Source organism: Fusarium oxysporum, chromosome 4 (assembly GCF_000149955.1).
Source record: "Fusarium oxysporum f. sp. lycopersici 4287 chromosome 4, whole genome shotgun sequence".
In the NCBI taxonomy this organism is placed as follows: Eukaryota; Fungi; Ascomycota; class Sordariomycetes; order Hypocreales; family Nectriaceae; genus Fusarium; species Fusarium oxysporum.
The window spans coordinates 120,168-146,889 of record NC_030989.1 but is presented as its reverse complement, the minus strand read 5'-3'; the positions used below and the strand labels follow the sequence as shown (position 1 = coordinate 146,889).

The window sequence follows — 26,722 nt, the reverse complement described above, 5'->3', positions numbered from 1 at the left end:
TCAGGCCCAAGGATCCCCCTCTTTGTCCTGACGTGGCGCATTGTGATTTGTTGCCTCCAAGTGCCTGATTATCTCCAATGCTTTCAAGTGTCGCTTCGCAATAACGAACACTGCAACTTTTTTAAACGTCGATACGGCGGGAAATAACGTTGGCAACTTCACTAGTAGCACTGAGGCTATGTCGACTCAGCCCAGCGCTCCAATGCCGCGGTATATAGTCATCCATCGGGTGGAATGCCCTGGATCAACACCAGTCCATTCTCGCCATCCTGCTATTTCGTCATTTCTCGACGTTCCACGTCTGTTTGTCGGCGACAACAAAGCAAGCCCCCTCAGGGGTCGAATTCCGGATGAGAATTCCCAGCTGCTTGCCCGAAAGGATCCTAATATTTCTTTCATTATACACCGTACCTACAACTGTCTCGATTACCATAACACTGTATTCGAGGCCTTACGGGAGGCATCAGTGAACTCTGCGCCACCTGATCTGAGTTCTCAATTATGTCTCCTGCCGAACGATGCTGATAATGCTGTAGCAGAAGGAGAGTATATGGAAATTGTATCGACGCATTTGAACAACGCAATAGAAGCAGTCAAAGAAGCAGACACTAAACAAGATTCTGTGGATGAGTCATTGTGACTGGGCTGGAAACGAGAACAAAACATGATGGCACCATACCTTCATTTCTATCACACTCGGAATCTGCTGCGCGACCACGTTCCCCACTTACCAGAGCGTCAAAGCAAAGACATCAATCTCCTTCTTGAGTACCTGGACAAGGAATTTAGCCCCGACTATCAAGAAGCCGAGAAGCTTTTTCTCGGTGATGAGCTTGTAAGCAGAAAACATTTCCACAAGCTATTTGGGCCGAGAGAGATAATAGTCACTGTTGAGGAGGGCAATCACATCGCCATGGTTTCAAAATATCCTCCTCTCCCTGGTTCGAATCCGATAAGGTTAGAATGCGAAATGTGGAAATTCAATGGCCGTTTTGCAAAATTCAAAAGGATTGTCACCATACCCTGGCCAAAGCATGCCGCGGAGGTGGACAAGGTCCCAATAAAGTCCCTCGGTTTCTTTCCACTAAGATTTGATCAACAACTTGAGTCTCGCCTTAGAAAGCGTGGGGAGCTTTTCTGGCAGCTTCGAAAACCAAGATTAGTTCTTTACACTGCCCCAAGCCAGGTTCTCGATTATCGCATGGTAATTGAGACCCAATTGTTATACTGATCATGTACTTACTCCACTGTGTAGGGAAATGGTCGTTATATGGTTGACATCGAAACCTATCGTCGTTTTCACAGACTACACACCATTGAGAACGTGGTCACTGAGCATGTTGAAGAGTACCTACCATTGGAAGCCACCGAGTCAGATTCACCTCCTACCGGCAGCTTTACCCTTCTACTACCACCGACAACATATGGCTTCGGATTCCACGACAAGAAGTGGCGTTGGTGCCTCCAAATATGACTAACACAAAGGCTACGCTGACAGCACCTCTCTAGGAAAGCTTGTTATAGAATACGCGGCTGATATAGTCTGGAACGAGGATATGTTTGATATGCTGGTCCTTCCAGAGAGTGAGAAGAACATTCTAAGGGCGCTTCTACCCGAAAACAAGGCATCTATAGATGCCTTAGTAAGCCGAGACCGGGGTAGATTGATTCTACTTTGTGGTACCGCAGGAACCGGCAAGACATTCGCAGCGGAGGCTCTCGCCGAATTGGCAAGGAAGCCATTGTATCGATTAACGCCATATGAAATCGGTATAGAGCTTAATCAAGTTGAGAATAACATCAAAGAGGCGTTCTATCTTGGTGATATCTGGAATGCAGGTACATTTCCAATTCAGACCCTTTCAGACACCGAGTTTAGTTTCCGCTAATGCGTATAAGTTATTCTTTTGGATGATTGTGATATTTTCTTGGGTCAGGGACAAAATCAAACCTTGTCGGGTAATTCAATTGCCTCGATCATTCTTGAAGCAATAGACAACTACTCTGGTATAGTGGTCTTTACAATGGAAGGGACGAGTGAGTTACATGTTTTACGGAGTCTGTACAAGTTGGTCTTCTTTGACTAAATAATGAGCAGGTGATCTATATCAAAGCGCCCTCCGAGACCGAGGCCAGTTAGTCTCTCTCTTGCGCCTCACCCGATTGGGAACGTTGCCGTTGGGAAAGACCATTGGCGCATTCCGATCCAATAATGATCACAAGGTCTCGAACAATTTCGGAGACGACAATTTCGCAGATATACTGCCTGATGACTATTCGAATATGTATTTGTCTCGTAGAGAGATTCAGACCATGCTTCAGACAGCAGAGAAATTTGCATCCTATGAAAAGGAGGTTATGAATGCGTCTCACGTGAAACAGGCGGCGAAAGTGTTGGCAATTTATAAGAGGGACATCGAAAACAGCATCTATAATAGCTGATCTCCCTTGTCTCTAACTAAATATAATTCTTTTCCTTTGTCTTGATATTATGTTCTGTAAAGTGGTTTTAGCTCTTATAGTCATTTAAGCATAATCACATTCTTGATTGCATACTGAGTATCTACTATCTCTTGTAGCCGATATGCAATACTTCGTCATATAGGAACAACGATGACCCCGCAACACGCCCCATCCGTCCAGAGCTACTTCTTAATTCGTACTGCATCGCTTCCCTCCGCTCAAAGCTTACTTGACTATCCCTTAACAACACAATGAGACTCATCAACACCCGCACCAGAGCTTTCGAGGAGTTCTACGGAAGCAAAGTTCCAAAGTATGCAATTCTTTCACATACTTGGGGGCAAGAGGAGGTTACATTCCAGGACTGGGCAGACCCAACTTCGGTGATCCAAAAGTCGGGATTCACCAAGATCATTGAGGCCTGTGAGCAAGCCAGAAATGATGACTACTCGTATATATGGGTTGATACCAACTGCATCGATAAATCCAGCTCAGCTGAGCTTACAGAAGCTATCAACTCCATGTTCGCCTGGTACTCCAAGGCCGATATTTGTTACGCCTATCTTTCAGATGTTCCGACATTCAAGCCGATATCTTATGCGAAGGAGTTCCGGCAGAGTCGCTGGTTCGAGAGGGGATGGACACTTCAAGAGCTCCTCGCTCCTGATTGCTTGGTCTTCTATGCAGCTGACTGGTCACGTATTGGGACCAGATCTACTCTTGTGCGCGACATTGCCGAGGCTACAGGCATAGGTATTAGGTACCTAAGCTCTGATCCAAAGACTGCGACTGCCACCCAAGAAAACTGGTCAGAAGTTCGAAGCCCGGCGTGCCATGAAGCGTCGATAGCTGAAAGAATGTCCTGGTTGTCCCGCCGCGAAACAACAAGGATTGAGGACATGGCGTACTGCATGTTGGGCATATTTGGTATCCACATGCCTCTGGTATACGGTGAAGGGCCCAGAGCCTTCTTGCGACTCCAAGAGGAGATTCTGAAAACTTCAGACGATCACTCACTCTTCTGCTGGTCATGGGCCATGAGCGAGAACCAGGGCAGTCTTCTTGCCCCTAGACCACATAGCTTTCTAGAAGCTTCGCCTTATCAACGTCATAAGGTCGGTGTCAAGCCATCTCCTTACGCTATTGCTAACTCGGGTCTCTCTATTCGGCTTCCTCTGATTCAATGCTGGTCCTCGTACATTGCTCTTCTCAATGTTACGCTGGGAGGGAGGGGAAATGTTGGAATAGCTTTGCGAAAAGAAGCTCGTACTGGCGTCTTCACGCGAGCCTCCTACCCAGACGTCCCCATTCCTCTAACCCCTTCAATGGTCTATCATGGTTCACGACTTACAGACATGTTCATTCAAGCACGACATGCCGACTCAGAGAGCACGAGGCCGCCATGGCTCACTAGCCAAACTCAATGTAGAGCCGGTGCATTGCTATCTTTCGGTCACAACTCTGACAGACATAAATTTAGTAAAATTCAAACCTTTCCGTCAAACCGGTTCTTCCAGGATGACAGCATACTCGTGATATGCCCTATGGAACATCGCCTGGTACCTGGCCCCAACTGGCTTCGAACAATGACTCAAACGAATGTAGGCTTCGCCGGAGCCACCATTGTTGAGTTTACCATGACAAGAGGAGGGACGGAAATGATTGTTTTCGCTGTCACGACTACAAAGAGGGATTCTTATCTTATACCTCAATGGCACTACTGTGAGCTCGCATGCTTTTTATCAAAATCAGAGATAAGTGGCCTTGGCATGGGGCATCCTCTTTCTCCGGAGGCTCTTCAAACTTTTGAAAAGATTCTAAGCAATCCTGATTATGCCACAACGGTAAATGATTCTGGCCCAGAAGGTCTAATGTCCGTTCAACAAGCAGAATCTGGGTTTATAACTACTAATTCATCGATGTTAATGCATTTTAACCTCTTCGAGAATTCAAACATATAACTTATATTTATCTATATTCTTTTTAGTAAATATTCTTTTACCTGTATATATGTAGCATTTTTATATTATATAAAGCAATCTAGAACATTCAGCTGCTATTTTTCTCGAACCTATACAAACCATAACATTTATTGCCTTGGCATAGATATCGTCTATCATTCTGCTGTCGACACGGTCAGGAGTGGGCGGCTTTTGAAGATCGACAACACTAATACACAGATCGTCTTATTGACTGATGCCGGCGGCCAATTACTGGGGACTTTCTGTTAGACTGGAGCTCCAGACCTGAGTGTTTGATACCATTTACTGTTCATTTGCGGTCGTCGCTGTCGGATCGCATCAACACAACGGAACCCAATACTACTGTATTATTTGTTATCTCACAAAGATCCCGGCCCTCGTTGTGCTTCGGTCCCGTGTGTTGTATTGTACCTGTTACCACAGATAATTTTAGTTACATTGCCTGCTCATCTGGTTGTTATTTCTAATTATGTTACGTATAATAATATCAAAATGGCTGATTACTATGGCCCCACATTTTGATTAGTTCGTTAACCTCCAGTCTTTGCAGATAGTTATATATCTTACCGCCTTCAATTCTATCTCAACTCATACATATCAACGAGCCAGATAAATATAGAAATATTAGTTAATCCTCTCTTACCTCTTAACTACGCTTCCTTGCCATTATCTTAATCGCGTCCTAGGCCATCTCCAACCTTACACAAATATGATAGCAGTGGGTCACTAGGATCACCTTTACCAAACCTCATCGGAAAACATATCAATATAATGTCGCAAGCAAAGAGCTTCAATCCCTCTAAGAGGCGCATTTCTAAGGCTAAAGGGTTTTTAATATTAGCCCTCAGAGGAAGAAACTAGCTTTATAAGATAGTTTTATATGCTTGTTTTATAATACTATTAAGTTATAACCTATTTAAACCATAGTAACTTCCATGTTTATCTTAGTATATAATCTCTCTAAAACTCTTTCTGTATCCCTTTGAGTATTTTTTTCAAGATCTTGGCCTACCAAAATTAACCACTCAATCGGTTCAGCTCTAAACTCGACTAAACATCTCAGATCCCCTTGTCCAGGTTGGCGAGCCTCCTCTAGCTGCATTTTCAACGATTCTTTGTGCTGTTTTGGATCAAACAGATTTGACTCGGGCATTTTCTCGGTCTCGAGCGTTTCAAGCATATGTTCCAAAGCACCCACGCTTAGAGGTAATTCTTGCGGAAATCCGTACCTGGAAACTAACAGACCCTGACCAACTACATCGTACTGATTAACGTGCTCATTTGGTCTGAGCACGAGGAGTAATTCTGTTAAAGGTTGGATCTGAATTATTACATCTTCTTGTTGGGCTGCACCACAAAGTAAAGCTGCGACATCAGAGCCGGCGAATAATGGCTGCGCTGTGTCAAAACTCCGGTTGGCTCTCTGGATGCGGTGTGCAGCCACCCCGTCGAATCCTAGCCGATTCTGAGGTATAAGGCGAAGAGACGCTGATAATTGGCCTACATCATTCAGAGAAATTGGTAAAACACAAGGCCTCGTTTGTGAAGCCCGCGGAGAGTATTTCCCATGACGGCTACTTAGTTCAGACGGATGTCGAGTCCTTGTCTCAACCAAGGGCCTTAGAAGATGGTGGTCATGGTAAATATTAAGTGCCCGTAGAATTTCCTGGACATTGTTGGGCAATTCGTCCGTAACACTGATCAACAGCTCCGCCAGATCCATCACAGTGGAAGGCTTGTATACTGGTTGAATAGGTGCCATACCATCAGGCCATTTGACCAGGGAAAGCAATCCATATACCTTGTCCTCCGGCTTCGTACAGTGAAACAAATCTCTGATATAGAGTAGGATGCTGCCAAGCGGCACGGGATCCAGAGCATTGAACCGCATCAGAGTTTGAAAGCAGTGTGCTGGAGTTGAAAGGCTACCACGTAGCAGGCTTATATCTTCGACATCGTGCTTGCCTCCTTCCATGCTGATACATAAAGCAATATAGTAGCACAGGTTGAGTTCAGGCTTTGAGAAGGTGTCGCAGCCACAAAGGATCTCGAGATCGTTGCCACTTCGGCTTGGTGCAGTAAACTCTTGGATAACCCAGACCCTGCTCCAGTAGCTCCGATTCGCAAACTCCAGACATGCCTTACGAAATTGAACACCGAATTTGTGTTGAAACATCGGCGAGCCTGGTGGATAGGAGCGCAAGAACTTTTGAATTCTCCGTACCTTGCTCCGCCCTTCACCGTAGTCACTCCACATTCCAGGTCGAAGGACCTCCCGGTCTGCATAAACCCGTGGTCTAAGGACTTTGATCTTATCCAAAACGGTGCGGAGCATCTGGCTGTTATCGGCATGTGAGCCTATACACGCCAGGACCTTGGTTGCCTTGGAATAGATATCGCCCATCATTGCAACTTGATAACCCTTTTCGTCATTGTCATCCTGATTTATACATATTGAATCAATCCATATGTAGGCAGGTTCTTGGGAGTTCTGATCAGATGGATATCGACTGTTGATCTGGGTCAGAGCATAATAGCAGTTTTTCGTCACCATCATCGGGCGACCGTTGATGAGCAGTTCTTCAGTCAAGCAGCCGTCGCCCCATGTATATGAGACAGCAAAATAGCGCAAGCTGTTAGCGACTAAATGGGTGCTGAGACATAACTGCAGAGGTAAAGCGGTCTGCAGGGCTTTGACTTGTACCAGTCGAATGTTCTCAGCAGGATCATCCAATGCCTTGTGTTTGAACGTGACGTTATTCATTGTTGTTCTAATTCTTCTTTATAGTCGCAGTCCACCTTGATCTATGCAATATAATTAGCAATGGGGTGAGCGGGGGAAGAAGTGCCCTTTTGATGTGGTGTTTGCTTACGTAGGAGGCCTCCTGGTCTCGTCACCTACTCACGGATCGCAACTAAAGAGAGTCGCTGGGAACTAAAATCGTCAAATATTGCAACTTGACGCAGGTTGAGTCACCAAGTTTTGTTTTTCAGCTCCCCCAAATTATGTCTCGATTTTATATTTTGTCTATCTTTGACGTGATCTAGTCAGAATAACTCACAATGCATGGTGCGGGGTTTGCCAGGTCTTGTGAGGCCTTGTGAGCCAATATTACCTGCAGGCTGCCAATCATGTGAGGCGGAGTGTAAAGGAGCGCTGCGACTGGGCAGAGGCTAATGTTCCATCCTGTCTATGTACTATCCAAACCTTGGTAAAATGCATCAGGCATCTAGCTAAATTATCTAGTTTTCCTAAACTATTTTGATATCTCTAGGCTATAGATCTGTCATTATTTAAAATCTATTTAGGTTAACCTACATCTAGCTGAAGAAGAGCTTTACACGTAGTGAAGTGTGACGGGCAGTGTGCTAGGGTCTCTAGACCGGCTTCAAGCCACACTTGAGTTAATTGGTTTTTCTCTGTGCATAGCCTACCTGTGCAAACATTGCAGCCAGCCTTGGGCAGCAACCTAAGGCACGGCTTCTCAAATCCCTATTCGTTTAGTGCATTCAGCCACACTTCCACATTGTCACTTTATTTTCTCTTCTACAAACTCTCAATCCACATGTTATGCCGTAACAAAGGAGGTACTGGGAATAGCTGCCAACGTCATCGCAGTGGTGGAAATTTCTGTCAAGATTTTACAGGTCTGTTCTCAATACGGCCAAGATGTCACAAATGTCAAAGCCGATGTAGCGGAGCTACAACAAGAGGTTGAGACACTATACGATACAGCAAAGAAGGTGAAGACACTCATCGAAGGCTCTCAAGGCGCCAAGCTCAAGGCATCCCAAGACTTTGCACTAAAGATTACGGAAACCCTCAGTCTCTTGTCAAAGGTAGACGCGAAACTGCAGCCTCCCGCCAAGTCCAGCGTGAGACAACACTTGGGACTCAAGTCACTGAAATGGCCCTTTGAGAGTGGCCAGGTTCATCTCGTTGTTCAGCGTATACGCAGATGCTCGGAATCACTTTCGCTTGCCTTGCAAGTCGATGAGATGTAAGTAATTTCCCATTTTATTTATTGAACCAGCTAATCAATATTTAAGTACATTGTTATTTGAAGCCGACATCAAATTAGACCAAACTGGGTCCAAGATAGATGCAACTCACTCCAAACTTGACAAAACTCACCACAGGTTGGATGGGATTTACTCCAAACTCAACAAACCAGACGATAGCTTGGGCAATGGTGTCACTAAAATACCTAAAGTCGACGATAGGCTGGATATAGCTGCACTCCCATTAGCCGTCGGAGCCGCCTACAGTTCATTTGCTGAACAAGACAACAGCATCTGTATCCAGAGCACTCGCTCTGAAATCTTGCAGGAAATAAATTACTGGCTGGACGGTGACAATTCGGAGACCGTTTTCTGGCTACAAGGCATGGCTGGCACTGGTAAGTCAACTGTCGCTCGTACCGTAGCTACGCGTTGGGACAAGCGTAATCACCTTGGAGCAAGCTTCTTCTTCAAACGAGGTGGTGGCGACGGAGGAAATCTCTCTTACTTCTACAAACCTGTCGCCTCCCAGATGGCTATCTCGATTCCAAACCTATCTGAAAGTATCAAGGCAGCTATTGATTCAGACCTTCTCTTAACATCCAAGATGGCTGAGGAGCAGTTTGACAAGTTGATATTGCAGCGTCTTTTAAAGTTACAGCCCACGGATAGAAGAGTCACCGCTATTATTATTGATGCATCAGACGAATTTGACGGAGCCGCGAACATTAAGCGACTCCTTAACATCTTGAATACGTCCGGGCCAGGCCAATCCACTTCATCCTCGACTCCCTCGGAGGTGCACTTTTCACATGGTGACATATCATCACGAGGTCCCCACTTGCATTGTACGCAAACACAGCCGCATCAGTTTCTTTTGTGTTCCACATCATCAAGACAAGACCCAAATCGTCCGTTATCGCAGTTGATCCCGCCGAGATTTCGATCGACGCTTTGTTGAACAAAGAGGTTGGCGCCGTGGCGAAGTGCATTGTTGGGTCTGAGTTGTGTGTAACCAAAAGTGTCTTCGGGATTGTATAACCCTCTCTTATTGAATTTGTTGGTCGATATGACAGCAGACTGGTTTCCTGGTAAAGGGATTTCCGCGGTTGCTCGCTTGCTCTTGGTCGAGTAGCAGGGCTCATAATAAGGAGCTTCCTAAATATGTCAGTTAGAATGAGATGCTCATGTTCGCCGATTGTGACATACTTTGTCAGTGAAAAGTAGAGCCGACCCATTGCCATCTTTCCAGCCAAGAAACCTTCTTGTTTATCCGTTAGCGTGGTTTCCAGAAAGTCACTTTGAGTATCGGATTGTACTTACTTGCCAACAACCCCTTGTCTAAGTAGACTCCTGAATTCTGTCAGTTCATACTGTATAGTGCGCGTGGTCGGGAGCAAAATTCACTTACGAGGCTGATGCATGAGGGCAGACTTGGTCGTTCTCGGCTGGTGGGATATCCCAGTTGGCATATGTCTCGCTGGTAACAAGTAACTAGAGTAGTTGCACCTTAGTAAAAAGATGCTATGGAGGGAAAATGGATTTCGGGAAACTCACAAATGCAGCGCTGGACTCGCGAATTGGTTGCTGACCCTGTACATCGGGGAATATGCCAAAATCCAGGCCAAGCCCAAAAACGAGATTATGTCCGATTTGTATGGTGCTGCCTTTCTCGCCTCCGTCTCCATAAAGAATGTCATCGTTAAAACTCTCCATCTCGGTTTCCTTGTGGTCCTTTCTAAGACTGTCCATCTCGTCTGGAAATAGAACCTGAGGAAACGCGGCTGGAAAGTCGCCTAAATCAGTCTTGACTCGTGTAGTCAGACGCCCGTTCAAAGTCGCCCCGTGATTAGATGTGGTGGATGGGGACTCATCCATGTGAGACGTGGCCAAAAACGTTTGCCGAGTGATGAAGGGAGTGAGGCTCATGTAGCCCCACAAAGACCCTGCACTAATCGTGTGTCTTTGAAAGACTTCATAGTGTTCCTCACTCTTGGCAGGGTTGCCCTTTCCGGCCATGCTGATATCGAGACGACCCATTCCGCCAACTCCAAAGGTCAAATCCGTCTGGCCAGTGACTTTGATGAAGCCAGTGGCTTCCTTGACGTCAACTCTCGAAGAGCCTTTGGTTGAGGTTGCCTACAGCACCGTATCAGCAAGATCGAAGTCGGAATGGAGAGAACATGTAGAATACTCACAATGACTGTAGCAGCATAGTGTAGCCTGGCATCGACTTTGCCCTCCATGAAAGCTGCGATACCTTCACCATAGAGCTTATCACCTACAGGACAGTTCTCGGCGGCTTGCCAAAAGACCGCCGTACTTAAGTCCTTTTTGACTTTTAGTGCGTATTCACCAGAACCATATTGGAACCTGTCTCCTTTTTGTAAAGTCTTCTTCCAATCAAGGTTGAGAGACGAAAGATATCTACGCTCGACATCACGCTTCTGAACACCAGGAGAGTCGACAAGACCGTCCCAGTATCCTTTGACGTTTGTTATATCCATTCGTATGGCTACTTTCGCGTCGGCTCGCCGCTCGTGTTTGTTAAAGTCAAAGGAGAACTCGTATATCGGGGAGGTGGGGGTATGTAGCTTGGCCAGGTGGTCTGGCATAGTCTGGTCTTTGAAGGATAGATGTCAGTCAAGGGTTACCGACCAAAGGGCGAATAAGTGGAAAGAGGATTACCGTCAGCAAGCTCTAGTGAGATTGCTCGAGCAAAGGAATTTGGTGCACACTCCTCTGGCATCTCTACCAAAGTGCCTTCAACTCCACGCTCCATCACCCTAAAGCAGCCATCGACATCCTGACTTGTGCAGACGACTCTAGCTTTCTGAGTTTGGTTGACGGGTTGGTCGAGTACGCCAGCAGGGCAGTCAAGGAAAACAAAAGGATCCGGTCGGCAATCTCTCTTCTGAAGTTGGGTAAGTCCATGAGGCTCCCCAACAGCGAGAAGAAAGCCGGATCCCGAGCTAGCAGGGTCTACCGCGCCAGACTCGGAGCCGGCTCCAAAGGTAATGAGGCCATACTGCAGATCAGAAGTATCTGAGGGGATGTGCCCCTCGGGGAAGAGCCTCGTGAGATCGACGAGGTCGAAATCGCGGCCGTCCGACTGTCCCGCGGGTGTTCCGCCTGTGGCAGCGGTTAAAGCAGATGGCCTGCTATAATCACCAAGGCCCTGAGTAGAAGCACTGGAAGTTGCATGAGCAGTAAGTGCTACTGGGACATGGATCCCTTCCGACATGTTCCCTGTTGAATTTACTTGCACTCCTTCATTGCCAATCTCTCGATGAGTTTGATTGAGGCGTTCGTGGTGGTGGGAATAGGATGCAGTGACATAGGGTGTGAAAAGAGAGGGAATAAGTAGTGCACACGTAAAGAGTGATACAGCCATCTTCTCGGAATGACCCATGACGAGAAGTTACTAAACGGATAGAGCAGATTTCGTCAAAGAGACAAGGATAATACAAAGAGAAAATTAAAGGATTCGGTCAGAAAACAGTGAAATTTGGATGGCCTGTTACCTTTACATGACCAGCTATATACAACTTTTCACCAGGCAGGCTCTTCTTATACCTGTTGGAGACCGTCATCAGGATATATAGCTTTTTCAGACAAAAGCTAGATCTTAGGCATCAGTGAGGGCAGCGAGTATATTGCCTATATGTGTTGATATATCCTCTTTAAACCTCAACCTTATCACAGAGGGCAATTAGTACGTCGCCCATATGTGTTGACATGTGTTCTTTGCCTTTGTGTGTTGGGGCTGAAGCCTCTTTAAAACTCAAGCTTAATATATCAGGTCTTCACATGTGTATCTAAACCATTTGTGACTTATTTAGTTAAGCTTTCTTTAACTGAACTTATTCCTGGGTACTACCCAAACTCTAACAGATAGTATATATAACACATATAGGCAATATACTCATTGCCCTCGTGCCTATTTTCTTGCTTTTAGCTAAAAAGCCAGATACTCTAATTACAGTCTCTAATAGGTATGTGGTCTTTACCTTTGTGTATCGGGGCTGAGGCCTCTTTTTAACTCTGAACCTTACCACAGCAACTCTTCACTTGATCTCTCACCCCTGTAGCTTATTTGCATTTGAGATTTTTGGCTGAAAGCTTATGTCACTACCCACTAAGATTAGCCCCTGACAGCCTCGCTAAGTTCAATGTGGTGATAAATTGTCAGCCACAAGTCTCAACTGCAACTGACAGCCTCGCAATTAGTCAGTGCCATGTATAAAACATGGAGGACCCCCCAAAGTAGGTAGGTTCTGTTGATCTTTCCTACCAATCAAAGTTTGTGACATCATAATATCATTTGACTGGGCAAACAAGGAACCCCCTCTATAAAGCGTTCTCTATCCCTACTTTGGCCTCGCCGAGAATTTACCCTTTACACCTTCGCTTATTTTCAATTGCAACCATGAACTTGTCCGACGATGCAAGTCCCTCACCTGCACTCCAAGCACTACCAAACGAGCTGCTTGGGGCAATCTGCGCTCTACTTTGCAATCATGACATCAAGAGCTTACGTCTGACTTGTCGAGCCTTGGGAGACAAGTCGTATCTAAGATTTGACCGCGTGTTTATGTCTCCTAATCCACGCAATATCGAAGTGTTGCTCGCAGTCGCCAACCACGATGTTTTCCGTCATCGCGTGAAAGAGATTATATGGGACGACTCCGTGTTGATGAAGATTCCTATTACAGAAGGCTATGGCCCTTGTGGCTATAGTGGGGATGAGAATGATGCTGATGACTATGCCGCCAACGAGGACAAAGAATGGATCTCGAGGGATTTTGTTCGTCTTTGTAAAGATAGCATCGATCTAACCAGGGCCAGATCGCGCGCCAGGAATAAATACCAGGGCGATATCGATGTGCAGAAGCAGGTTGATAACCTGATGCCGTCTCTGGATTCAGTGGCGCATTATACGGACCTCTTATTTCAGCAAAGGGAGGTGTTATCATCGAGCGCAGATGAGGAAGCTTTTCGGTACACCGTACAACGATTCCCAAAACTCACGAAGGTCACCGTTACACCGGCGGCACACGGTTTTCTTTTTAAACCACTTTATAAAACACCAATGATCCGAGCATTTCCATCTGGGTTTGTATATCCAATCCCTCGGACCTGGCCAGATGACGAGGCTCGTGAAGGTGGCCCTGAAAATTGCCCAGAAGGATGGGGAAATGACGACGAGAGGAGACAGTGGCGCGGATTCTGCATAGTTACAAAGACTCTGGCCGATTATGCAGACAAGCTTCACATCTCTGAGCTGGTTGTGGATAATCACAAACTCCCGACCGGAATCGACTACACTCTCTTCGACAAGCCAAATGCAGAGTATGATAGTCTTTGCAAGATTGTTGCGCGGCCAGGTTTTAGACGCATTACGCTCGCGCTAACAACTGGATACCTCGCGAACTTTGAGGCTGAAGATTGGGGTCTCCATAAGAACGGCAGGATATCCAGCCTTCTAGCCAAAGCAACAGACCTGGAGGACGTTACCTTGCAGAACAGCTATGGATTAGGAGCTTGGTCTTGCCCAATGGAACACTATGTATCACTCTTTGATATCTTTCCCGTCGACACTTTATCAAAAGGAAAACTAAAACACTTTGGGCTTTCCGGGTTGCAAGTCCTCCAGGATGATCTTATTTCCTTTCTCGGCAAGCTCCCACCAACACTGAAATCAGTCAACCTCAGCTTTCTCTCCTTGGTCAGGGGACACGGAAACCATGCTACCATGTTAGCTGATATTCGAGACAAATTAGGCTGGAAGCATCGACCTGCCAGTCAAAGGATCAAGGTCAGCATTTCCATGATGCTCAATCAAAGACATAAAGGCCGCTACGTATGCCTTGACAGAGAGGTTCAAGAATACATTTATGGCGATGGCCCCCCTCCCTTTGTTGCTCGCGAGGGGCGGAGACATGCTCACTTCCCATTTGGCATCGGCATCGTTTATGATGAGTTTGATCCTAGCTTTGCGGTACCTTATGAAACGAGCATAGGGCGGGGAGGTGCTCGTTTCCATTAGTACTGCATAATGTAATGATAGAAATAAAACCGTTTTTATATTTTGCGATCTATATAAACTATGCTTGTTGTTACGTTACTTGACGGCAAGTCTGATGTCGAAAATCTGTCTCTTGGTCCGTCGTTTAGGAGCCGGTCAGAAGCATACCAACGTTGTGCCTGTACATCATGGCACCCCCTAGATTCCAGCACTCCTTCCACGGCCAGGATCTTATCAACCTTGGCGCAGGCAACAGTAGAGAGAGAACTACCCTTTTGATGGAAGCCTCGACAGGACGAAGAATGGGTAGCACGCTGGACGACGCATGCAGAGACCATCTGCTGGTGTTAGTAACCGCGATGAAGATTTCCCACTTTTCTTTACACTCGTTTCCACCTGTCGAGTTACTGAACGACCTTGTGCGGTTCTTCTTCGTCCAGGAGAGCGCGTCTTTAGTACCGAGCATCCATCCAGGCACATTTTCATGTTTTCATGCACGACCGGAATTACTTCTTGGAATCATTGCCGCTAGCACAGTCATAGTCCCGGAGCGTCGGATCCAGGTGACAGGACTGGTCATGCACGAGATACTTCGTGCGGCAATGGCCTAGCTATACGAGAGTGACAACAGCACCAAGAGAGATCTGCAAGCTCTGCAGGCGTACTTAAGGGCCCTGGAAGTCGGAGCCTGGAGCGGCCTCAAGCGGAAAACTGAGATTGCGTGCAGCTTCATGCAGCCAGGATATACCATGCTGTGATCCGCGAGACTCTTCGTGTTTATCCTCCTGCACCAGCACCAATGCCATAAGTCGTACCGAAATCGGGCTTTGAATTTGAAGGCGTTTCTTACCCTCCAGACGTAAAACTCCCCAATAGTGCTTGATAGATCCCAGGGCATTCAAACCTTGATAGAGTCCAGGTACAGCTAACATGCCCCAACAGACCGTCATCTCAGCTCAGCCGTACACCATACATCGTTCCGAGGGAGTGTTCGAAGGCCCGAATGAATTGAGGCCTGAGTGCTGGCTCAACTTACCGTCCGAAAGAAAGGATAGAATGTACCGGGCTTTTGTCCCATTTTCAACTAATCAAAGAGGGTAAGAGCTCACACGTTCCATCACAGCGAAAGGACGAGAAGATTAATAACTAACATACTTGGCCTACAGATGTATTGGTAGAGGACTGGCATGGATGCATATGATGAAGTGCATAGCAAGGACTTTGCAGGAATTCGACAGATTTGAATTGGCGGCGGGGATGACGGACTATGGCATGGACTTGATCGAGCGAGGAGCACTTGCTAAACCCAGATCTACCGAGATGTGGGTAGATGCTTATGCAAAGGCTATTTAGCATGGCTTGTAGTATATTACACCTTTGCTACCTAAATATATATTAATATGCCTGGAGTAATGCCAGTGGTGAGAGTGCTTAATGGGGATAGGGTGATGGTTCGACGATTAAAAATGAGACATGTTAATGAACTATCTAAGAGCTCTTCATGATACTAAAACTCCTCCAACTTGACCAGTACTGTCTTGGTCTCCAAGAAGTTATTCAAACTAACCGTAGTCCCCTCCCTACCGACACCACTCGTCTTGTATCCACCAAATGGCATATCTTTCGCCTGCGTAGGGCTGGTGCAATTGACACCAACAGTGCCAGCTTCCAATCTCTTAGCAACACGTAGTGCCCTGTCGATATTCTTGCTATACACTGCGGCATATAGACCAAACTCTGTATCATTAGCTTTGCTTATTGCTTCAGCCTCGGTCTTGAAAGTGTTGATATTGACGACCGGACCAAAGATTTCTTCCTTCATGACTCGGGCGTCTTCTTGGGTCTCGACGAAGATTGTTGGGTGGATGAGATAGCCATCTGGAGTAGCCTCATGATCCATGCCGAGGATGCGTTTACCGGATTTCTTACCCATTTCGATATATGATCGCACATTGTTGTATTGGATCTCATCTGCTTGAGGTCCATGGTTGACCTTCTCATCAGTCGGGTCTCCGGCCGCGATAACCTGGAACTTCGTTTTGAAGGACTCAATAAATGTCTCCGCGATGGTCTCATGAACATAGATCCTTGAGTTCGCCATACAGACCTGTCCACTGTTCCATTGGATAGAATATGCCGTCTCAGCGGCCGCTTTTTCGAGATCAGCGTCATCAAAGATGATAGCCGGAGACTTTCCACCAAGTTCGAGGATGACATTCTTTAGGTTCGATTTGGCAGCAGCAGCTTGGATGAGTCGGCCTGTAGGACCTGATCCAGTGAAGCTGAGGACTCGAACGTCCATGTGGCTGGAGAGGATGGCGCCTGATGTTTTGCCGTGGCCTGAGATGATGTTGAAGACGCCTGGTGGGAAGCCAGCCTTTTGGACCAGTTGCCCGACTTTAGCAGACTAATAACTGTTAGCCATGAATACATCTCAGATGAGGATGGTTAAAGACTCACTGTCAATGGTGCCTTTTCGCTGCTCTTCAAAACCACAGTGTTGCCTGCCATCAGCGCAGGAGCTGCCTTGAGAGCCAGGAACAGAATCGGTACATTCCATGGAATAATCGCCGCAGCGACTCCGTAAGGCTGTCGTAGAGTAAAGTTCAAGTGTCCAGGCATATTAAGACTACTCGTTCCAAGAACCACCGCTCCAGCTTCGGCGTAGTAGTTGAACGTGTCAGCAGCGGCAAAAGCATCAAAGTATCCCTTCACAGGTCTTCCCATAGAAATGGCTTCGAGATATGCTAACTCATGATGCGACTCGAGAATGAGGGAGGCAAGCTTCTTGAAGTACTGGCCTCGGTCTTTGGGTGAGAGTTCGGACCAGGCTGGGAATGCGGCTTTGGCTGCTGCGACGGCGGCGTTGGTGTCACTTTCACTTGCTTCGTGGACTATGCCCGAGTCAGGATGTCTCGTAACATTGCATGACCGAAATGAGGATTCTGAGCATACCTTCAGCTACAACTTGGTGAGTTGATGGAGACTTCAACTCAAACGTCTTCTTATCAGATGACTCGACGAACTAAACACTGGTCAATAACACATCCCTTCTACCTAGTTGGACATATTACATACCTCGCCATTGATAAAGAGACGAGTCTCAATATCACGTGGGGTTTTTGCAGCAGGCATTTTTAAAAGCTACACTGGGGAGGAGATGTGAGATGGTGTTCTTTCCTGTAACAAGTGGACTACTGATGCCACATACATTGGCCTAGACACTTATAAACTCAACGACCGGCATTAAGATGCCCCACTTCAATAACAGGTCAAGTGTCCCACTTGGAGGCGTCTGAATAATCCATCGTCCTTCGGAAGGATGAGTCCGATGACATCCCCGCAGTTGACGTTCCTTCCGAGCCCAAAGTGACCCGGCATCATTAAAATCTAACCATCCGAATACCTGATAGAAGTGACGCGTTCTAATGATGCCGCATAGTCACTGCATATTCGGAGCCTTTTGATCGCAACCTGCAGACTTATCCGAGGCCTCCGCTGATATCGTAACTGGGGGTAGGTCGGATTTAAGGCACGAACGGACGATCTAAGGCCTTGAATGCAGGACACCAATATGTGATATCTCTGAGACCGAGATATCTCTATTTAAAATAGTAATTCTTTGTGTATTGATTTCGAATTGATAACATCATCTTCTGCACGCTCACGAGGCCCAAGATCACGATTTAAGTGGACAGACTCACGATATTGATATTGATCGCGTATGTGGGGTTACAGTTTTGACGTGCATCAAGTATCTGTTAAAAGGAAGCTTAACTTTAAAATTCAATATTGAGAAAAAGAAGTCCAGTGATCAACAATCCATGCAATCGCAACCTAACCGAACAGCGCGGTCCTTCTGACAAATTATCTGTCAATACTCATATGCTGTCAGCTTCCGACTGCCAGGGCAATGGTTTCTCAGCCGGTCTCACGGGACCAACATCCCCACCTGGCTGTCTCCTGATCTGCCACTCTTCTATATCCGCCTGATCCACAAAGTTGCCATGAAGTCCAAGACGAAGCTTCATCGGTAGATGGATCGTAGCCACAGGCCCTGCAGTGAGGTTCTGTGCGTCAAAGATGACTACATCGTTGCGCAAGACATCAAGATGGTTCAACAATGCAATGAGCCAACCTTCACCCTCTGCACCATTCTTCTTGGGGATGAATGATGGTTCTTGGAATGTAGCACAAGGGCCGGCCCAGAAGATATCTTCTGTTCTCTCATCCCATGTATAGTGAGCCAGACAGTTGAAGAGTCCACCAGCTGGTGAACCGCACTTAGCAGCGTTGTACTCTCGAGACCCGTCGATCTTGGCTTGCCAGAAATGATTGTACTTCTTGGTGACAAAGCGATCATCGATACGGGAGAATTCACCACTGGTGTCCCATTCTTCACTAGCCTGTACGCGTGTTCCCGAAGGACTCTTGGGATTGAACACCCAGCGCTTGGTGGGACTGTTTAAGCGGTTCCGCTTCGCAACGGTACCAGCTGGTGTATCCTCAGGTGGAAAGAAGAAGAACACGTTACCATCTGCTACTGTTAGATCGAACACAATGTTGCCATCTTCGTTTTCGTAGCACCCTGCAACATGGCCGTGGAATGCTGACCAAACATGTCAGTAAGCACCTTATCATATAGCCGACTCAACTCACCGTTATCAGACCGGAACCAGATAATGTCCTCGGGCTTTCCATTTCGCCGCGGGACTACGCCGTACCATTGATCTTCTTTTGGATCCCATGCCCAATGGTTACCGCCGTTTTGGAGACGATCTGGGTTGCACTTCAGAGGTGTCATTGGCAGAACCACGTAGTTCTTGCTGATGCCACAATCATGGATCATACCGCAGAAAGGAGCTTCGTACCAAGCTTCCTCGGTCTTGGCACCGTTTGCATCGATTGTCCAGACAGCGATCTGACGAGATCCATCGTTTCCGTTTCCGCCGGCTTCATAAGCGAAGCAGATCATTTCGCCAGTTTCAGGGTCGAATTTGGGATGGGCAGTCATTGTTGGTGATTGGATCTGCCCTTCAAAGTCATATCGCCCGATGGTTTCCAGAGTGAGTGGATCCATGGCATATGGCGGGCCATCTTCTTTGGAGGCCAGAAGCATTCCTCTCCAGAAGGTGATGTTTGTGTTGGCAGAAGTTCTGATGACTGACTTGACTAGCTCAGAATCCGTAAAGGGATTGCGATATCTCCCAAACAAGCTTCTCCGTTCTTTTGTTTCCGCCAAGAACCTATCTGTTCTGACATAACGCTGCTTATAATCTGCATGACCATTTTGAATGCGAATGGCAGTGATATTGCCGTCTCCATTGAAGTGGATGTCATCTTCAAAAACGGGAGGAAAGCGATGATCTGGCTGAACTCGATAAAACGTGCCATTGATCTCCGGTGGAATAGTTCCTGATACTTCGAGATCAAAGATGTCGCCCTCCAAGCGAAATGGCTTGTTGAAGCCGCTGAAGGTTCCACTGTCTGGGTACTTCACTTGGTTGCCGACCTTTTTTCCGTCGATGTATCCGGTATCGATAAGAGGTGCAACGTCGAAAATGTGGGCCATTGTGACTTGAGATAAGATAACAGATAACAGAATGAACTAATTAGCACGGCATGAACTTCAAGAGCAATGCAAAAGACGAGCTGTAGCAAGGCTTAATTCTCTAGTTATTTGTCTTAGCCTGTATAGATGGCTCTGGATTTGTGAGGGCCAAGCATTGGGTCATGCTCGGCTGTCTCCACTTCTTGACCTCCGTTTCGTAGCCTTTGAAGTGGGGACCTTTGTCGGAAGCATAGCGCCGATGGCCCCTCACGACAGCCCCTCCATTTCGTCTATTCCCGGCGGCTTCTTCGGCTCGGTACAGGGTAGTTTAATGTGATGAATTTGTGCAGACTCGCTGGAGGAGAGTTGAGCAAAGGTCCAATGAGGTAGTCTACGGAGAGTCTGTTCCCTTGATGGTGGCCTTCTATTTATGAGATAAATAAATTGCTAATTTTATGCCCAACATTGGTAGCGCAATCTGCTCAATAAATGCAAACATTTAATTAACAACCAACTTCACCACTCATCATGTCAACGCGAGGAACTATTGCTGTTGAGGAGGCAATCATTACCCCATCAACAAAATGGCTCCTCGAAGAAACCTTTGCAATTCTTAACCCTGGAGGCAGCAGCAACAAGGCTCTAGAAGCCCACGCTGCGAAGCTGCTTGACATCCATGATAAGCGCCTCGCAACCATGGATGCCGAGGGAGTTGAATACATGCTCTTGTCATTGACTGCACCGGGTTGTCAAGGCATAACGGACCCCAAACTCGCAGAGAAAACAGCCAAAGAAGCCAATGACTGGCTGGCATGTCAGGTCGCGAAAAGACCAGAGAGATTTGGTGGTCTTGCAGCTCTGTCGATGCATGATCCCGAAGAAGCTGCACAGGAGCTTGAAAGAGCTGTCAAGCAGTTGGGATTTTTTGGGGGACTTGTTAACGACTATCAGAGTATAGAGGGAGGATCGGGACGAGAGTACTTTGACACTGCCAAGTATGACCCGTTTTGGAAGAAGGTTGAAGAGTTGGATGTTCCGATTTACTTGCATCCGAGATACGTGTCGATCAAGGACCTTCAACCTGGGTCGCTGTACGGAGATCGGCCTCATCTTCAAGGTGCAGCTGTGCAGTTCCATCTTGATCTTTCGTACCATATCTATGCGCTTTGCTCATCTGGTGAGTTGTCACGATGCAATTCCACTGATTTTGAGACTGACCCCATCAAAGGAGTTTTTGACAGATTCCCAAGTGCCAAGATCGTAGCTGGGCATTTAGGAGAGAAGTATGGATTACCATCTTAGAAGCAAGAAACATCACTAATACTCCGGACAGCATACCTCTGAATCTCTGGAGAGCCAGCCACTGGTACAACAAGCCCAGTAAAAAGGCCACGCGTCCGTCAAAGGAAGACTACAATTACTATTTCAAGCACAATGTCTACATCACGACTTCAGGAAACTTCTTTACTCCTGGATTAAAGCTTTGCGCTGAAACAATTGGGATCGACAGATGCATGTACTCTATAGGTAATAATTATTGAATGTAAATGATTAGAGAGTGAAGCTAATATCTTGACAGATACACCATACGAAGACATTGAAGAAGCGCAGGCGTGGTGGAGGACTGTGGACTTGGATGGTGAGGCGAAAGAGCAAGTTGGAAGGACTAACGCTATAAAGCTGTTCAAATTACCATTGGAGTACTGAAGGTTCTGACGCAGAGAGAGTGGTTCGGGTGTCCATAGCTATCGCTTCTATGCTTCCGACTCGGCGAGACTTCCCCGGCCATGTCGGAAGGAGCCGAAGGGAAGCTAAGCAGTGTCTCTGGGGTATTAAGAAAGACAACATCATATATCAATAAATATTGTGCTACATGAACGTTAGAGTAACAGCCAACTGTGATACTCAACACAGCTTTACCATGGCCATCATCACCAACGCTCCGTCGACCCACCAGGCTGCTGTTTACGACAAACCTGGTGAACTCAGCACCAAGGTGGTAGACATTGAGACTCCCAGCCCATCTGCAGGAGAGGTGCTGGTGAAGCTGTAAGTCTCAACTGTTGGCCAGGGACACGAGCTAACAGTTACAGCTCTCATTCCGGCGTCTGTCACTCAGACCTTTCCATCATGAAGAACTCTTGGGGAATGCCTTTTTCGCTTCCTGACAGTAAGTCCCATTCAGAGGTGGCCAGTGTACTTCTCTGATACGATTGATGTAGCTCAAGTTGGCGGTCATGAAGGTGTTGGAACAGTTGTTCAGATTGGAGAGGGTGCAGGAATACACGACTTCGCGATTGGAGATCGAGTCGGAGTGAAATGGCTGAGGGATATCTGCGGTAGTTGTGGTATGTAACTTCTTCTTCATTTACATGATTGACTAACATGTTTTCAAGTCTACTGCATCGCTGGAGACGATGGCCTCTGTGCCAAGCAATCTGTATCTGGCATGTTCAACCCAGGGACATTCCAGCAATACCTTACTGTACCAGCTCGATATCTGACACCTATTCCCAACGGCGTGAGCTCTGAAGTAGCTGCACCAATGCTATGCGCAGGACTGACCTCGTACGCGGCTTTACGTAAGGTGTGCGCCAGTCCTGGCGATTGGGTTGTTGTGTCAGGCGCCGGAGGAGGTTTGGGACATCTCGTCACGCAGATAGCAGCAAAGGCCTTCGGATACCGTGTTATTGGCATTGATCAAGCCAGCAAAGAGGAAGTTGTAAAGGAAAGTGGAGCTGAGATATTCATTGATGCTGCAACGTCCAGCGAGGAGTTGGTTTCCCAGGTCAAGAAGCTCACCGACAATCTTGGCGCCAACGCGGTAGTTGTATGTGCGTCTAGCAACGCAGCATACTCTCAAGGCCTTGAGCTATTGAGACCTGGTGGGACATTAGTCGGTGTTGGAATGCCCGGGGGAAAACCTGTTGCAATTGCAAGCGCAATGCCTGGGCCGATTGTTCAAAAGCAGCTGAAGATTGTTGGATCGATATTGGGAAATCGCCAGGATGCAATCGATGTGCTGAACTTGGCGGCGAGAGGCGTGATTACTGTGCATTATCAGACGAGGCAGCTGAGCGAGCTTACAGAGACTTTTAGGGAGATGGAAAGTGGGAGTCTATCGGGAAGGGCTGTTTTGGATCTGCAGAGCTAATGTATGATCGGTTTGGGAGTAAACTCTATTTCTTGTGGAGTCTTCAGCTGGCAGGGAAGCTATAGAAAAGGTGCAACGCAGAACTTTAGATAAAACTTGTCAGAGACATCTCACAGCAATGGAGTAGTGTTGATACGAAGACTGTGTGGGTAGTATACGCTACCCGAAGTGTGTTTTCGATACTGTTATATTGAGCTGGCTGAACTAACAAGTGTCAAGTCCTTGATGGAAGTGGCTGGATTGCAGATCACGACAGACAAGCAAGCTTAGGTGCGCGATGCTATATTAAACCTAGAGCAAGGACTTGTGAAAAGGGACAAAGCTTAATATTCCGCCATTTTAAAGTTTATTCTGGAGCTAAAACCAGGGCAGTGAGGGATGGTCTATTGTAAGCGAGGTAGCTCTGCCGTGACATCTGCCTAGCGCCGGAAGTACGGTAGTAGACGGCACTGCCGCTTAGTCACACCAGCACAAGCTGCAAACGAAACGCTGATCTGCATTTATCTTCCGCTTACCCTTATTGACGATCAAGGACAACACGTTTAACAAGGGCCGCCGCGCCTCATGATTACGAATTGTGTTTCTTTATACGTCGTATCCAAAGCACGTTAGTAGAGCTGATAGGCTAAAACCCTAAACGGTGAAACGCTTGCTGACGTCTCCTAGGCGCTTGAAGCGTTTAAAATTAGGAAACACATGTGAGGCGAGGCTGGTACTGTTGTTGGCACAGAAACTGACACAGTTTCACTGGGGTTTAGGGTTGTTGTTTTGACTGCAGGCTTTTGCTGTGATAGGGGACTGGGCGAGAAATTCTGCTGTCAGTATGTCGGATTCCAGTAGATGATAAATATTTCGGTTGGTTCTGTGATTTTCCCTCGAGTCTTTGACAACTACACATTAACTCATTTCTGATTCACCGAGTCTTTACCAGCTGATCATGTCGACTCCCAATTCACAACCTCCCAGCCCTCCCACAACAGCATGCATCGGTCTATCCGCTACAGCCCTTATTGTTTTCATCATCTTGTTATTCCCAGCGCTATATGTAGCGTATAAACACCGAAAAGCTGGCAAGGCGTGGTTTCCCCCCTTTATGTTCTTTTTTATTTTTCGGATCACTTCGGACATTTATTACCTCTCCCGGCGTAATGAGCCCGATACTCCAACCGCGTTCGCTATGATAGCCGCCTCAGCCTGCACCGCTACTCTATCAGTAAGCATTATTGGTCTGATATACGAAGCGTATGTGAACCTATATGCACCTAGCATCGACCCTATGTAATACTAATATTATGCAAGTCTAAACCTCCCCCTGTTCCCATATAAACGCCAAAGAAACCGAATAGTGGTCATCGCGATGAACGTAATATACAACATTGGCACGATCCTAGCAGCATACGGTGGAATGCGAGATACAACGATGCCGAACAACATAAAAAACGAAGCTGCCGACAAGGCCGGAAACGTCATCATGTTCATTGTGATGCTCGGGACTCTGGTCTGGCTATATCCTGCCGGCAAACACATCTACTATGCTCGACAAGATATAAGCTACCGCTCTGCTGAAGTGCTGATGATGGCTGCCGCGCCTGCCACAGTGCTTCAGTTGATCCGCATGAACTACGACCTGATTTACTCATTTACGCAAATCCCCACGCTGCATCCTACCACGGGCAGCTTTGCCATCAGATTTGTCACTTTTTCCCTGCAGTTCGCTATAGTTGGAATGGTAGTTGTTGCCGGCTGGTTTAGTAAAGATGCTGCAATTATTCGTGCCAGAGTTCTCAAAACCGATAGCACCTCTGAGCTAGTCTAAGTTACAACCCTATCCTATAGCAAGAAGAAACATATTCGAGAAAGAGAGATATGCCTGATCAAGGAGCTGGCTCCAGTCAGGGGAAATGGACTTAGTTAACCATCTTTGTCGCTTACCATGTTACCGATAGAAGAGGAGGATAAACGGGGAGCGGACTAAACTATGAATTACGTTATATTAAGACTCTTATCTATTCTGTCTGCTATTAGTCACGACCTTTTAACTCTAGGCGAGAATACACTTTAGGCAGATCGAAGATAGTGATAAAGAATAGGTTAGTTCTATCTGGTTTAACGATATTAGTTCTAAGCTGGAGGGGACGGCTCCTCTCCCTTGTTAAATATGGTATGGCACGGCGTCCGTGAGCACCGGCAACATCCGACTATGTGGGGCATAGCCAGGCACCGCAAGATACAGACATGGTCCAAACGCAGGTCCAGAAGCTTCAAAAAGAAGGATCTTGCTCACACAATTATTGAGATGGCAACCCCAAGTCTACGAAGAACTACCAAAGCACCATGCCGCCAAAAGAACCTTCAGAGCAGTCGGATCTAAGTCTCCTGGAGGGTGCCATGTCACATCTGGTGCTAGGCACAGACAGTCCATACAGGAGCCTAAGCCAAACAAAGCCCTTCTACAGGCTGTGAAAGAAGAGCGCTTGGATATTCTCACCAACCTCGTGGAAAGAGGTGTCGACACCGGTACCCGGGACGAAAAGGGACGGACACCACTATTTTACGCGGCCGGGGCCGAAAATGTGGAGATAGCTTCCAGACTACTACAAAAGGGCGCATCCCCAAATGCACAAGACGATGAAGGACAGACAGCGCTTTCCCGAGCTTCCTTTGAGGGAAATGTCGACGTCATGTCACTTCTGCTTGCCAGCGGTGCAGAAGTCGACTTGGCAGACGCAGAAGGATGGACACCTCTAATGACCGCGTCTGAACAAGGTCATGATGAAGTTGTGGCTCTGCTACTTGCATGGAGCTGATCCGAACGCGAGGGACCATAACGAATTCACGGCAATTATGCTGGCTGCGATTGATGGACACGCTGATATTGTAGCCCGCCTTCTTGATGCTGGTGCTGATCCCAATGCCGAGAACGAAACGGAGAATTTGACAGCAATTAGCTGGGCAGCGCAGCATGGCAATGCAGATGTTATCAAGCTGCTGCTCGAGCGAGGGGTAGACCCCAACGTGGATGACAGAACCCTCCTCTCTGCGCTATACGGATTTAAAAGCGGCGATATCAGTGGCAGCCATGCAGTTATGGAAATGCTTGTCAAGCACGGCGTGGACGTCTTTATGGATTGCTGGACGGATGAGCGACCTCTCGTGGTCGCTGCCGAGCAGCGTCGTTACCTGACTGTCGAACTCTTCCTAGAGGCTAGCTACTCCTCGGCTAGTGTCCGACAAGAGCACATATGGGATGCCATCACTGTCGCTGCTGAGCATGGCGAGGATGCCATTCTGGCAAGCTTGATGAGGCATTATGGTCCGGATGAGACGGAGAACCAGACGCCATGAGAGTGGGTGAAGGAGTATCATTTTGGTCACTCGTACGAGCTATTGAGACCTTACTTTGAGCCTGATGCGAGGGGCCACAATGGTAGCAATGAGTCCGGTTAGAGATGATCTACTCCTACATAGAAGCCATAAAATAATCTTTTTGGGATATTGGTATAAGAAAATACTTATGCTTACTAAAACCGTTGCAGAGTTGA

The 26,722-nt window shown here is 47.0% G+C and overlaps 13 protein-coding genes across 14 annotated transcripts; 9 read left to right on the top strand and 4 right to left on the bottom strand.

Moving 5' to 3' along the window:
• Positions 1-49: 49 nt before the first annotated feature.
• Positions 50-2,559, top strand: FOXG_07422 (uncharacterized protein). 2 transcript variants are annotated; one of them, XM_018386006.1, is made up of 5 exons: positions 50-1,204; positions 1,256-1,454; positions 1,510-1,839; positions 1,900-2,037; positions 2,099-2,559. In XM_018386006.1, exons 1-5 carry the CDS (start codon positions 665-667, stop codon positions 2,440-2,442), a joined length of 1,551 nt encoding a protein of 516 aa, XP_018243100.1. In that variant the 5' UTR covers positions 50-664; the 3' UTR covers positions 2,443-2,559. The 2 variants fall into 2 exon arrangements, with proteins under 2 accessions (XP_018243100.1, XP_018243101.1); XM_018386007.1 differs by lacking the exons at positions 1,900-2,037; positions 2,099-2,559 and having other exon boundaries at positions 1,510-1,899.
• Positions 2,560-2,714: 155 nt separating this feature from the next.
• FOXG_07421 (uncharacterized protein) lies at positions 2,715-3,999 on the top strand (the record flags this gene model as incomplete). The annotated part of the gene is made up of 2 exons (XM_018386005.1): positions 2,715-3,897; positions 3,944-3,999. The coding sequence occupies 2 exons, from the start codon at positions 2,715-2,717 to the stop codon at positions 3,997-3,999; spliced, it is 1,239 nt and encodes a 412-aa protein (XP_018243099.1).
• Positions 4,000-5,405: 1,406 nt separating this feature from the next.
• Positions 5,406-7,496, bottom strand: FOXG_07420 (uncharacterized protein; the record flags this gene model as incomplete). The annotated part of the gene is made up of 3 exons (XM_018386004.1): positions 7,319-7,496; positions 5,458-7,250; positions 5,406-5,417 (listed from the first exon to the last, which is right to left on the bottom strand). Exons 2-3 carry the CDS (start codon positions 7,207-7,209, stop codon positions 5,406-5,408), a joined length of 1,764 nt encoding a protein of 587 aa, XP_018243098.1. The 5' UTR covers positions 7,210-7,250; positions 7,319-7,496.
• A 515-nt stretch (positions 7,497-8,011) lies between these two features.
• On the top strand, positions 8,012-9,161 carry FOXG_07419 (uncharacterized protein; the record flags this gene model as incomplete). The annotated part of the gene is made up of 4 exons (XM_018386003.1): positions 8,012-8,033; positions 8,065-8,446; positions 8,496-9,101; positions 9,152-9,161. 4 exons carry the CDS (start codon positions 8,012-8,014, stop codon positions 9,159-9,161), a joined length of 1,020 nt encoding a protein of 339 aa, XP_018243097.1.
• A 153-nt stretch (positions 9,162-9,314) lies between these two features.
• FOXG_07418 (uncharacterized protein) lies at positions 9,315-11,859 on the bottom strand (the record flags this gene model as incomplete). The annotated part of the gene is made up of 7 exons (XM_018386002.1): positions 9,315-9,605; positions 9,657-9,711; positions 9,771-9,800; positions 9,859-9,941; positions 10,005-10,586; positions 10,646-11,070; positions 11,136-11,859. The coding sequence occupies 7 exons, from the start codon at positions 11,857-11,859 to the stop codon at positions 9,315-9,317; spliced, it is 2,190 nt and encodes a 729-aa protein (XP_018243096.1).
• Positions 11,860-12,876: 1,017 nt separating this feature from the next.
• Positions 12,877-14,496, top strand: FOXG_19483 (uncharacterized protein; the record flags this gene model as incomplete). Its single annotated transcript, XM_018399705.1, has 1 exon — positions 12,877-14,496. One exon carries the CDS (start codon positions 12,877-12,879, stop codon positions 14,494-14,496), a length of 1,620 nt encoding a protein of 539 aa, XP_018243095.1.
• A 167-nt stretch (positions 14,497-14,663) lies between these two features.
• On the top strand, positions 14,664-15,086 carry FOXG_19482 (uncharacterized protein; the record flags this gene model as incomplete). Its single annotated transcript, XM_018399704.1, has 1 exon — positions 14,664-15,086. One exon carries the CDS (start codon positions 14,664-14,666, stop codon positions 15,084-15,086), a length of 423 nt encoding a protein of 140 aa, XP_018243094.1.
• Positions 15,087-15,927: 841 nt separating this feature from the next.
• FOXG_07417 (uncharacterized protein) lies at positions 15,928-17,656 on the bottom strand. The gene is made up of 4 exons (XM_018386001.1): positions 17,554-17,656; positions 17,431-17,500; positions 16,936-17,369; positions 15,928-16,882 (listed from the first exon to the last, which is right to left on the bottom strand). Exons 1-4 carry the CDS (start codon positions 17,608-17,610, stop codon positions 15,983-15,985), a joined length of 1,461 nt encoding a protein of 486 aa, XP_018243093.1. The 5' UTR covers positions 17,611-17,656; the 3' UTR covers positions 15,928-15,982.
• Positions 17,657-18,356: 700 nt separating this feature from the next.
• FOXG_07416 (uncharacterized protein) lies at positions 18,357-20,047 on the bottom strand (the record flags this gene model as incomplete). Its single annotated transcript, XM_018386000.1, has 2 exons — positions 18,357-19,084; positions 19,135-20,047. 2 exons carry the CDS (start codon positions 20,045-20,047, stop codon positions 18,357-18,359), a joined length of 1,641 nt encoding a protein of 546 aa, XP_018243092.1.
• A 507-nt stretch (positions 20,048-20,554) lies between these two features.
• Positions 20,555-21,733, top strand: FOXG_07415 (uncharacterized protein; the record flags this gene model as incomplete). Its single annotated transcript, XM_018385999.1, has 4 exons — positions 20,555-21,203; positions 21,255-21,309; positions 21,360-21,553; positions 21,606-21,733. The coding sequence occupies 4 exons, from the start codon at positions 20,555-20,557 to the stop codon at positions 21,731-21,733; spliced, it is 1,026 nt and encodes a 341-aa protein (XP_018243091.1).
• A 214-nt stretch (positions 21,734-21,947) lies between these two features.
• On the top strand, positions 21,948-23,180 carry FOXG_07414 (uncharacterized protein; the record flags this gene model as incomplete). Its single annotated transcript, XM_018385998.1, has 4 exons — positions 21,948-22,075; positions 22,120-22,196; positions 22,249-22,374; positions 22,423-23,180. 4 exons carry the CDS (start codon positions 21,948-21,950, stop codon positions 23,178-23,180), a joined length of 1,089 nt encoding a protein of 362 aa, XP_018243090.1.
• A 1,357-nt stretch (positions 23,181-24,537) lies between these two features.
• Positions 24,538-24,996, top strand: FOXG_07413 (uncharacterized protein; the record flags this gene model as incomplete). Its single annotated transcript, XM_018385997.1, has 1 exon — positions 24,538-24,996. One exon carries the CDS (start codon positions 24,538-24,540, stop codon positions 24,994-24,996), a length of 459 nt encoding a protein of 152 aa, XP_018243089.1.
• Positions 24,997-25,514: 518 nt separating this feature from the next.
• FOXG_07412 (uncharacterized protein) lies at positions 25,515-26,525 on the top strand (the record flags this gene model as incomplete). The annotated part of the gene is made up of 3 exons (XM_018385996.1): positions 25,515-25,580; positions 25,637-25,946; positions 25,984-26,525. 3 exons carry the CDS (start codon positions 25,515-25,517, stop codon positions 26,523-26,525), a joined length of 918 nt encoding a protein of 305 aa, XP_018243088.1.
• Positions 26,526-26,722: the final 197 nt, after the last annotated feature.

Coding starts and splice junctions, on each gene's coding strand:
- FOXG_07417 (XM_018386001.1), bottom strand. CDS start 17,610: ATGCCTGCTGCAAAAACCCCACGTGATATTGAGACTCGTCTCTTTATC. Junction 17,501..17,553: donor GTCTCTTTATCAATGGCGAG/GTATGTAATATG, acceptor ACCAGTGTTTAG/TTCGTCGAGTCATCTGATAA. Junction 16,883..16,935: donor GCGAAAAGGCACCATTGACA/GTGAGTCTTTAA, acceptor AACAGTTATTAG/TCTGCTAAAGTCGGGCAACT.
- FOXG_07422 (XM_018386006.1), top strand. CDS start 665: ATGATGGCACCATACCTTCATTTCTATCACACTCGGAATCTGCTGCGC. Junction 1,205..1,255: donor AGGTTCTCGATTATCGCATG/GTAATTGAGACC, acceptor TCCACTGTGTAG/GGAAATGGTCGTTATATGGT. Junction 1,840..1,899: donor TGGTGATATCTGGAATGCAG/GTACATTTCCAA, acceptor AATGCGTATAAG/TTATTCTTTTGGATGATTGT.